Source organism: Mus caroli, unplaced genomic scaffold (assembly GCF_978045245.1).
Source record: "Mus caroli unplaced genomic scaffold, Mus_caroli_1 scaffold_9, whole genome shotgun sequence".
In the NCBI taxonomy this organism is placed as follows: Eukaryota; Metazoa; Chordata; class Mammalia; order Rodentia; family Muridae; genus Mus; species Mus caroli.
This window is the reverse complement of record NW_028227264.1, coordinates 15090084-15102228: the sequence shown is the minus strand read 5'-3', so window position 1 is coordinate 15102228 and position 12145 is coordinate 15090084. Positions and strand designations below refer to the sequence as shown.

General features: G+C 39.9%; 1 protein-coding gene across 1 annotated transcript in view; it reads left to right on the top strand.

Moving 5' to 3' along the window:
- Heca (HECA ribonucleoprotein granule regulator) overlaps window positions 1-12145 on the top strand; it is a 47890-nt gene extending 35745 nt beyond the window's left edge. Inside the window, exons 3-4 of the mRNA XM_021174994.3 lie at window positions 4052-4206; window positions 9873-12145. Of these exons, the coding sequence (XP_021030653.1) occupies window positions 4052-4206; window positions 9873-10037 (320 nt within the window). The 3' untranslated portion in view covers window positions 10038-12145. The remainder of the gene's footprint in view (window positions 1-4051; window positions 4207-9872) is intronic.

Below are 12145 nucleotides of genomic sequence, written 5' to 3'. Positions count from 1 at the left end.
AATACAGTGAACCATTAGCACTTTTACTCCTCCTAACAATATAGTTGTTTGCCCATTAACTAGCCTCTTTCCACCCACCCCAGTGTCTCTTTCTTCCCTAGGAGAGGTACCCACTGTACTTCATCCTTGTACATTACACAACTATGTGGCTCACATGGTATTACGCTTTTTGTGCCTGGTTTATTTATTACTTAATAAAATGTCCTTCGGGTATATCCATTTAATGGAAGTATGATTAAATTTCTTTGGTTGCTAAATATGTGTGTATATGTATGTAAACAAAATATTTTCTTTGTCCATTCCTCTTGTAATGGACACTTAGTTTGATTCTGTAGCTTTTGTGAGGAATACTGCAGTGAATATGGGAATGCCTGTACTTCTGACATACTGATTTGACCTCTGGATCATGTGGTAATTCTAATTAATTCTAAGAATTACACAAGTCAAGAATTATATAATTCTAATTACACAAGTCAAACCATTCTATTATTAGGTAATTCATAATTGTTATTTATGTGTTTATTTTTGAAACAGAATCTTAGAGTGTAGCCTTGGCTGGCCTGGAACTTCCTATAGATCGGGTGGCCTCAACCTCAGAGATCAGTCTGGCTCTCCCTCCAGAGTGCTGGGATTAAAGGTGTGGGCCACTATCCCTGGCCTATTTTTTTTTTAGTTTTTTTTTAAATATTCTTCTTTTTTCTTTTTTAAAGATTTATTTATTGAATATATATGAGTATGCTGTCTCTGTCTTCAGACACACCAGAAGAGGGCATTTGATCCCATTCTACATGGTTGTGAGTCACCATGTGGTTGCTAGGAATTGAACTCGGGACCTCTGGACAAGCAGTCAGTGCTATTAGCTGCTGAGCCACCTGTCCAGCCCCTATTTTTTAGTTTTTTTTTTTTTTTTTTTCTTGAGGGAACTGTATGCAGTTTTCTCTGATGGCTTTGCTATACCGCACTAGAAGCAGGTGAGGATTCACCTTCTACTTATTCAAATCCATGAAGCTAGAGGGCATAATTAAGTGAAATAGGTCAGGTACCGAAAGACAAATGCTGCTGTATGATTTTATTCAGCTATAGAGTCAAAACAACTGCTCTCAGTAGAATGTATTGAACAGTGTGCTCAACTTCAGGGCACCCTTCCCAGGGTAGGAAACGGAACAGCTAAAGGCAGAAATACCATTAGATGGCACTTAGGTTTCTTCCTGTGTTTTAGAGGTAGGGTTTTTGTTTCTTATTTAGCATAACTCCTAGTAACTTCCTAGAGGGAAATGGATGGAAATACCTTTATTTCTACACCTCAAAACTTGTACCACACTTTATGGAAATGAATTAGGGTGCTCGTCTATCATCAGTCAAACTTTGCACATGTGCTGCGTGGGATCATCAGTATGTGTCTTAGTATATAAAATGCTTTTTATGTGCTAACTTCTATAACTTAACTGTCCTGAGCCCGAGGCTGTGAATAGTAGCATCATACATGGAATTAGTAAGTAGCACATGCCTCGTATGTACATCCTGTACTCTGAGCACTCTGAGATTTCCAAGGAAGAAAGGGCCAGTTCTTGGGTTTGGTTCTTCAGGAGGCAGTATGGAATAGGAGATGTGGGGAGCAGGCGGGGCATTTCTTTCAAGCCAAAGAGGCCCTTTGCCATGTTATTATGAATTTGAATTTAAAAGTTTTCCACATTAAAAAAAAAAACTAATATACTAAAAAAAGCTGCTTAAAAAGTTTGTAACCTAAAGACAGAGTTGAAATTTTGTCACATCTGTATGCATGAAGATAAGAAACTACTGTTTGTAGATGGTGGGAACTAAAAGGAAGGAATATCTGCAGGAGACTTAAGGAAAATTACAGATTTGGAGAGTCTTTGGTTGTGAAAATGAAGGGTCTTCTTTAGTTCACTTTGATTCCAACCATATAACCATATAAATGATATTTTTACAGGCTAGAGTAGACCAGGTTGGGAAAATACTGATTTTATGGGAAAGAAGATGAGGTCATTTGTATATCATTTGTATATATTTAGTTAACTTTCTGTGAAGAAATCTAGCAAGCACTGTTAGAAGCATTTCTGGTGAACATGTGGGATATTATTTTTAACATTGGTGGCTAAATCTTGGAAATGAAAAGAAGAAGCAGTGTGATAGCACTCAAGACTAAATCCTTAAGGTGTTGATCAGAATGAGGATGGAGAAAGAGGCAAGTATACAGAGATAATGGCTGTGCTTGGTACACTCTACAGAGGTACCAAGAACTAACTGCTGATTTTAGAATCTGTGGTCAAGAGGTTTAATGAATGCTAGAGGCGTCACCAGTACCACCACTGAGGCATTAGTCATGGATCAGTGTTTCTATTGCTGTACGTCGGAAGTCTGGGTGATCTTATTTATAGTGAGCTCTTAGGCCAGCCACATTTATAAAGCGTTTCCAACTCCCAACAGGATGGCCACATTCTAGGGCCCGGGATTCCACAGTTCACAGTTGATTATATGTTGGTGAGATGTTTACTGTGCTCATTGGGTTGTTATTCTCTTGCTCTGCCCCTTAATCCTTTGGGCCTTCCCCAGCTTTGTCTCCAGACCCTGCTCTCAGATTGAGAAAATGGTTTTATTTGGTCTTTCTAAGTAACACTGGTCTATTTAAGAGGGATTTGATGGCCTTCTTTACTACTGTGCATCGTATGTGATTGTGCTATTAGGACACTGCTTACAGAATCTTTTCTATGGCTCAGAAATTCTCTTTATAGGACATCATGGAATAGTAATAGAAAACAATTCCTGAAACTAAGTTTCGACTCGGGCTTCCCAAGAGTTTGTTTGCCTGTAAGTTTAGTGTCAAGAGAGACATGAATTGAATCTTGTTTTGGCTCCTTATTTTCTTTGTAAGCATTCCCAGGCTGCCTAGACTCTTTAAGCATCTGCCTCTCCTGTTTGAAATGGGAATAAAAGTCATGAGCCCTTTGTAGTGTTGCAGTGAAAGTTAAATGAAAGGATGTATGGAACACTCATGGTACAGGGTAAGTGCACGGTGAACATTCCTGTCTTCACCATCACAGCCACTGTTACCAGCACCTTCTGTGTCTGGTGTTAACTTCCACTAGCAGTCCTGATGTATCATTGAGCACTGTAGGAGGAGACTGGAAATGAAGTGTTCTAGTGGTTCATAGATAATTAAATTGACTTGGATATGGTCCCAGGAACTCAGTTGTATGGCATATGAGACCTTGTTTTCAGTGTTTTAGAACATAGGTGGGTGGTACTGCAAGGAGCTCTTCCAGTCGTCCTGGTTTTGGCAGAGACCCCACCTCCCAGTTTATAGTGTTCTTGGCTGTTACCATGCTCCATCCACTCACTCAGCACACAGAGCTTTTCACACTGTGGACATTGTGCTGGATACCAAATTGACAAGGATGAATGAGGTGTGGCTCCTGCTCTCGAGGAGGAATCGGGCCATGTAAACAAATGCAATGAAAATGTTCTCTTCAAAGACAACTAGATGTCTCTGCAGTAGAGAAGGAAGAGAGAGCTGCTGGTCCTTGCAAGTTAATGGTAAAATCCCTCGATCTGCGTTAGATAGCAGCACATTCTGATTAAGAAGCCACTGTGCTGTGTTCTAGCGCTCCCTGCTCTCAGCAGTGTTGCTGTTACAGATGGCCCAGGAGCACCCTAGACATGCTTACCAATTTGAATGCTTACCCCTCCATATATTTGGATGACCTTTTTCTTATATATACATTAAGTCCTGGATAAACTGAAGAAATTGAGGTTGTGACTTTTAAAAGCTCAGTAAATATTATATTGAATTTCTAATGTATCACAAGTAATATATAATTCTAGTTTCTAAATTAGCTGTGGTGATAGCAGTTTTGGGATTGAGGACTGTTAACATAGTAATTGTGACTTTTGTAAAAATTCTGGGCTGTCGATATCAAGACTAAATTATTTACTCAAGTAAAATGTTTGCTTTTTGTTGATGATGGGGCTTTTTATCACCACTGGAGATAAAGTTGCTTTGCACCCTCACTCTTGTGTTTTCTTTGTGCAGGGAGACTCATGCATCTGTATGCAGTGTGTGTGGACTGCCTGGAAGGGGTTCACAAGATTATCTGCATCAAGTGCAAGTCACGATGGGATGGCAGCTGGCACCAGCTGGGCACCATGTACACCTACGACATCCTGGCTGCCTCTCCCTGCTGTCAGGTTGGTATCAACTGAACTGAAGGTGCAGTAGATTATGGGCTTTTGTCACCAAATTAACTTAGAGAGTTAAAGGCTGCTTTGTGGTTACTTTGCATGTGAGGTATGAGGGTTTGGTCATGGTGTCCGTCTAAGAATAAAGAATTCAGGTAAGGTAAAATACTATTTAGTCAAAGGGAAACACACACACATATACACATACACACACACTCTCAGAGAGAGGGGGCATAGAGAGAAGTAGATTTGGAATATTTTTTATCTGTTAAATCAAAACTAAAATAAAACTGCAAAGCACCTTGCTTCCATTGAGACAGCATGAAAGTGCTCTCTGACTATCTGCAGTTGGGTAGGTGGCCCAAGGGGTTAGGTATCTGTTTGGTTTCTTTAGTTTTCATTTTGCTTATAACTTTCTCATTTTGTGAGATTAATTTGTACTACAAATCTGTAACAAAGGGTTTTAATTTGAAAAGGAATTTTTTTTTTTCTAGAACAGAAAAAATTCACCAATTGCGTACTTTCTGTGAGATGTTTGCAAAACCCTAGCATCTCCCACTTAAGTTATGTGACATTGACCAGAAAGCTTTATAATTCCTCAAGTGCTGGAAGCAGCACTCTTCTTCCCTGACTTGTAGGAAAGGAAAGGAGCAGGTGCTGACACAAAACCCCATGAAATAAGAAATAGAAACCAAAGGGATAAAATCCCAAGAATACCTGAATTGTTATTATTCAACATGCTTGAGGAAGACGTATTACGTCCTTCCCTGGTGGGTGACTCTGGGTAGCAGACGTTCTCTGCTGGCATTGTGTTAACCCATATCCTTTACAGATAGTGAGTATTACACTGTGGTTACAACAGGAGTTTGTATCATCACCATTGTAACTTCATTTTAAAAAAATATTCTACTAGTATCAGTTTGATTAGTAGGTGACCTGTTTGTGTTGAGTTCAAAGCCACAGACAGTAGTTCCCCTCTTTTTTGCTCATTCAGGTGTTTTACAGAAGAGAAATATGCTTGTGAGCGAGGTGGATAGCCTTCTTCCTTTGTCTTTTGGTTTTGGATAAGGTTGACTAGTTCTCTTTTCTTTTCTTTCTTTCTTTTTTTTTTTTTTTTGAATTGGACATTTTATTTGTTTACCTTTCAAATGTTATCCCCTTTTCCGGTTTCCCCTCTGCAAACCCCCTGTCCCGTCCCCCCTTACCCTGCTTCTATGAGGGTGCTCCCCCACCCACCCACTCCCATCTCACCGCCCTAGCATTCCTCTGCACTGAGGCATTGAGCCTTCACAGGACCAAGGGCCTCCCCTCCCATTGATGCCAGATAAGGCTCCTTCAGCTCCTTCAGTCCTTCCCCTAACTCCTCCATTGGGATCCCTGTGCTCAGACCGATGGTTGGCTTTGAGCATCTGCATCTGTATTTGTATTGGTCAGAATCCGGCAGAGCTTCTCAGGAGACAGCTGTATCAGACTTCTGTCAGCAAACACTTCTTGGTATCAGTAATAGTGTCTGGGTTTGGTGTCTGCATGTGGGAAGGATCTTCAGTCTCTGTTCCACTATTTGTCCCTGTATTTCCTTTATTTCAGGGTTAAAATTTTGGAGCTGGTTGGGTGGCCCCATCCCTCAACCTGGGTTTGGGGGGTGGAGTGCCTAACCTCTGGATATGGTCGCAACAGTTAGGCTAATGGCATCTCCATGGCATCCTGAGAGGCTCTTTGTTTCCTGGCATCTGGTACTTTCTGGTTGCTACCCCCAGTTGCCCATCCCCCATTGCTACACATCTCTGTTGATTTCCTGACCCTCTGTATATCTCCTCCATCTCCTCCCATACCTGATTCTGCCCCTCTTTTTCCTCTCCCATTCTTCTCTTCCTCCAATTCTTTTCCACCCTCTACTTCCTTTGATTATATTGCTCCCCCTTCTAAATAGGACTAAAGCATCCACTCTTTGGTCTTCCTTCCTCTTGAGCTTCATGTGGCCCATGAGTTGTATCATAGGTATTCCACAATCCTTGCCTAATATCCACTTATCAGTGAGTACATACCATGTGTGTTCTTTTGTGACTGAGTTACCTCTCTCAGGATGATATTTTCTAGATCCATGTATTTGCCTGCAAATTTCTTGAAGTCATTGTTTTTAATAGGTGAGTAGTACTCCATTATGTAAATGTACCACATTTTTTGTATCCATCCCTCTGTTGAGGAACATATGGGTTGTTTCCAGCTATTATAAATATGGCTGCAATGAACATAGTGGAGCATGTGTCCTTATTACATGTTGGAGCATCTTCTGGGTATATGCCCAGGAGTGGTATAACTGATTCCAAATTTCTGAGGAACCATCAGACTGATTTCCAGAGTGGTTCAACCAGCTTGCAATCCCACTAGCAATAGAGGAGTGTTCCTCTTTCTCCACATCCTTGCTAGTGTCTGCTGTCACCTGAGTTTTTGATCTTAGCCATTCTGACTGGTGTGAAGTGGAATCTCTTGTTTTGATTTGAATTTCCCTGATGACTAAGGATGTTGAACATTTCTTTAGGTATTTCTATTAAGGAGTAGAGATTGTTGCTTCCTATTATTTTTGTTCTTAGAGGTAGAATTATGTTTGTGTGGCTATCTTCTTTTGGGTTTGTTGAAGGAAGATTACTTTCTTGGTTTTTCTGGGGTGTAGTTTCCCTTCTTGTGTTTTCCATCAGTTATCTTTTCTGGAGTTGGATTTGTGGAGAGATACTGTGTAAATTTGGTTTTGTCATGGAATATCCTGGTTTCTCCATCTATGGTAATTGAGAGTTTTGCTGGGTATAGTAGCCTTGGCTGGCATTTGTGTTCTCTTAAGGACTGTATAACATTTGCCCATAATCTTATAGCTTTCATAGTCTCTGGTGAAAAGTCTGGTGTAATTCTTATAGGTCTGCCTTTATATGTTACTTGACCCTTTTCCCTTACTGCTTTTAATATTCTTTCTTTATTTAGTGCATTTGGTGTTTTGATTATTTTGTGACTGGAGGAATTTCTTTCCTGGTCCAATCAATTTGGAGTTCTTTAGGCTTCTTGTATGTTTATGGGCATCTCTTTCTGTAGGTTAGGGATGATTTCTTCTATAACATTGTTGAAGATATTTACTGGCCCTTTAAGTTGGGAATCTTCTCTCTCTTCTATACCTGTTATCCTTAGGTTTGGTTTTCTCATGTGTCCTGGATTTCATGGATGTTTTGGGTTGGGAGCTTTTTACTTTTTGCATTTTCTTTGACTGTTGTGTCAATGTTTTCTATGGTATCTTCTGCACCTGAGATTCTCTTTTCTATCTCTTGTATTCTGTTGGTGATGCTTGCATCTATGACTCTTGATCTCTTTCCTAGATTTTCTAACTCCAGGGTTGTCTCCCTTTGTGTTTTTTTTTTATTGTTTCTATTTGCATTCTTAGATCCTAGATGGTTTTGTTCAATCCCTTCACCTGTTTGGTTGTGTTTTCCTATAATTCTTTAAGGGATTTTTGTATTTGCTCTTTAAGGGCTTCTAGCTGTTTGCCTGTGTTCTCCTGTATTTCTTTAAGGGAGTTATTTAAGTCCTTCTTAAAGTCCTTTATCATCATAATGAGATGTGATTTTAAATCAGAGTCTTGCTTTTCTGATGTGTTGGAGTATCCAGGGCTTGCTGTGGTGGGTAAGTTCTGATGATTTTAAGTGGCCTTGTTTTCTTTTGCTTATGTTCTTGTGCTTGCCTCTTACCATCTGGTTATCTGTGGTGTTAGCTGGTCTTGCTATCTCTTACTTGGCTTGTCCCTAAGCCTGTGTGTCAGCACTCCTGTGAGACTAGCTCTCTCCAGGTGGAATGTGTATATGGAGAACTGTGGCACAGGGTCAGCTCTGGGCACAGATGGAATCCAGAAAGATTCTATCCTCAGCTGCTTCTCAGTTCCTGTGTTCTCATGAGGGCTCTGGGCAGGTCCCTCTTGGGCCAGGTATTTGAGCAAAAGTGGTGGTCTTACCTGTGCTCTCAGGTGTGTCTGTGCTCCTGGAAGACTAGCTCTTTCCAGGCGGGATTTGGGTATGGAGAGCTATGGCACAAACTGGAAGACCTTAGTCTCCTGTTCTGGTGGTGTTCTGACCACATTTGCAGATTCCAGATTAGCTTTGATTGAGTTACTGTGATCTTCCAGTTACTCACTGTCATGCTTTATGTTACTGCTCTACCTTAGTGTCTATTCGTAAGATGGTAGAAACCAAAGGGAGTGTGGTGCCTTTTCTGTGTACATAGATGATGTAGCAGGAGGGTTAGCCTTTTAAGGAAGTGAGAACATGAACAAAGATTTGGGCTATATTAAATAAAGCTCATGGCATTTTAGCATTGCATGGGACCTTGCCAGAGCTCATTCAGCTTTCTGAATGGATGCTTATAATGGATGACTCAAGGTTTTGAAAGTTTTTTCCAGATCTACATAAATTGTGTCACAGCTATGACTAAAACATGTGATTCCTATTCTGGTGTTCTTTCTACTTGTTATTGAATGGGTGTGGCATTTCCATGTATTCAGTTAGAAATACAGACTGGCATCTTGCCCACCAACTCTTTTGTCTGCACTGTATGTTCATTCTTGAAACTGATATATGCCAAGATTATATTTTCTGCCCCTCAACTGAAACAGAAAACCTGTTTGATTACTGTTGTTGTTTTTACTATATTAAACAATTGAAAATATTCACCATGAAGATACACGTTGTAGACAGTTCTCAAGTATTCAGGAAAGTCTTCAAATAAGTCTGAGCCAACAATAAGTAGTATTTGGTTATCAAAAAAGAATAAGAGGTTAGAGAGAACTTTCCTGAAGACTCAGAGGGATGAAGTAGTTAAAAGAGAGTTCATTTTAGGTTTTAGAAAGATAGCGTGTGTAGGTGAAGTGTGCACTTTGGAGCACATTTAGTTTAAATCCCAGCTGTTTGGCTTTCTGTTTTCTTGGGCTTGGTATTTATCAGTGCGTGCCCCTTTCATCATCTGAAATGCACATTATGCCCCTTCACAAGAAAGCCTTGAGGGCAGATTTGTTAGCACATTTTTAGGGAGGATCTAAATCAAGACTGTTTGATCTGTAATTTCTGCCTATCCACTTCACTCCCAGATCTATGGCTGAAGTGCTGCAGGATTGTGCTTTTAGAGGCACAGGCACAGGTGAAGATGTCATGTGATAGTGAATTCCAGAGTCTCAAGATACACAACACTCTTGCCTGGATTGCCCATTTTGTTTGGATATTTTAGGGAGATTTTACTTTTGTATCAAAGAAAACTGTCATATAGAGACAAATGAAAGTGTATAAGAGCTTTTGAAATAAACCTGGACTCTTCAGGAAAGCTTTTTTTTTTTTAAATGTAGATTCAGGTGCAAATAGCCATTTCAGCCAGGGAGATAAGTTATTGCTGTTAGCTAACTCTGTTTGTAGTACCGTTTAGAATTTTCTCATTGATAGGCACCTCATATTAAGAGAGAAACTGGGAGACTGTAGTCTTTAGAAGGATGATGACGAATGCCAGAATATGCATCTTAGATGTACATGCCTTGATTCTGCTAATAATGGAGATGTTTTGCTGAATCTCAGTCAGTTCCCAGCATTTTGATTAGGTGGCTTTTGACTATATTGGGTAGCCAGTGGTATTGTGGCTTATGATGTCTGTTTCCCCAGGCCCGTCTGAATTGCAAGCATTGTGGCAAGCCTGTGATCGACGTACGGATCGGGATGCAGTACTTCTCTGAGTACAGCAATGTCCAGCAGTGTCCACACTGTGGGAACCTGGACTACCATTTCGTGAAGCCATTCTCTTCCTTCAAAGTTCTCGAAGCTTATTGATGAAAGCTTTGCTTTAGTAATAGCTATTTTATTGATATTATTACTTTACTACATATCTTTTATAGGGGAACATTCTGTGACATTAATTTCTTTTCTAATTTGAAGCAGAGTTTACTTTGTATATTTGTGCCACTAAAATGGGGACTTCCTCTTGCCCTTTCCTGATTCCCAAGTGTCAATGTGTGGGTTAAGACTGGAGGCCAGATGGGGAATTGTGCAGGTTTGGAAGGGTTTTAGTCTCATGCAGAGTCTCTGATGGGGTTCTAAGGTAGTAGGAAGAATGGGTGCCATTTAGGGGTGGGAATCTGGCTAAACTAGAGGTGTGGTAGGAGTTGGGAGGGAGCTTTTACTAAATGTTAGCTTTCTTGAGACTCACGGTTAGTTCTCTGGGCCTTGGGGAAATAAATGACAAGTGAATGTACATCTGAGCCTGGACAGCCAGTACTGTATTAGGCTGTCTGGACTCTGTTTTTCAGCACAGGTTGAGGTGCAATTTACTCCCACTGATAGATGATTTGAGAGTAGAACTGAGTGCTCTTTCTTTGACTATTTGTGTAATTTAACAGTTTTCATACTGGAAATAATATCCAAATTATACGACACGTGAAAGCTGTTGCTGTGTAGGTGAGCTGAATCTAGCAGGTCTTGTGAAGCAAATTTGGAAATGATGTACACTGAATCAGGCAGGCAGAAAGACATACCTTGGTTATTTGAACTATATCTCTAGAGGTGGTCAGAGAGTCTACAGAAAACCTGTACACTCGGTGGTTTTGATGGGCAGCATTTACAGGTTGCATTGCTGAAGTGCTGCCTGGTATCCAGAGCTTCTTGCAGGTAAACCTCTGGCCTGCCTGCTGTGCTGCAGAACCACCTGTACCACACTTCCTTTTCAGTATATCTAGTGCCACATAGTCAGAGCCAATCTGAAGAAGGAGGGCGACATTTGTTAGAATGATGAAGAATAGTTTTTATTCTTTTAAAAGTAAGTTCAGTTTTGGGAGCAGTAATGCAAAAGAGCACATCTGAAAATAGATCATCCTAAAGATTCCCATGATCCCTCACTGTTGGTTAAAGCAAAAGTAGCATACAGACCAAGTATTCCAAACAAACCTATGCAGGAGAATGTGGAAACTTCAATATGCTGAAGACATGGCCTGGCCAATTAGAATTCGAGAATTACTTCTTATGAAGCAATTTGGTATTTTCAAGTATGACCTAGAAGTATATATTAAAAGAATACTAAAACTTACCATTTATGACTAGGCAAATTTGAGATTTATGTAAATATTTTATATCACTTTTTTGGTTCATGCCCCCTACACATACAGTGGGTGTTTCTCTTCAAAATTGTCTAAGCATTATTGCCAGTGAGTTTTAAGTCCTACTGCTTGGTGATTTGATGGGATCAGCATTAAGGAACCCAACTAAAACTCTTCATCTTTGGGTGAATATTCTTCACCAGTTGGGTTGTTACTCATAGCTTGATGATCTGAAGTTTCACATCTGTAAAACCTTGCCTAGGACAAGCAGAAATCATTATTGGTCAGGTGGTGTTTAATGCAATTACAAGAGGTCTATATAACATAATACTTACAAATTTGTCTCCAAAGCACAAAGCTGTAATTAGGAATTAGCTGTTTCCCTATGAGTCTGTTGTACACTCAAGTTTAAAATTTTGGTAAGTTTCTATTCAAATTCATATTTGTCTTCGTGTTTCTGATTCTTTTAAAATAAATAAAGTACGTGCAATGCAGTTCTTTAACCTGTTGACGTTTTCTAGTAAAATTTCACTGTATTATTGTTCCGAAGTCAATCTATTCACTGTACCAAGTGAGTTCTTTAGGTTAAAAGACACTGTGGAGCTGTAAGCCACATTCCGTTCTTGTTCCTTAGATTGATTTCTGCCCCTAAAAGGAAGAGGTTTTTTTTTTCAGTTGGATAACATTTGCATTTGATGCTATGTTGATGATAAAGTGAGGACTATGTATATAGTCTTACAAAAGAAGCATAAGCCCTGCATTCCAATACTTACCTTTTGCCTTTTAGTGCATTAATTTCACTTTTGTCTGGAAGGGAAAATTTGGCTGATTGGAGAAAAAAAAATACAA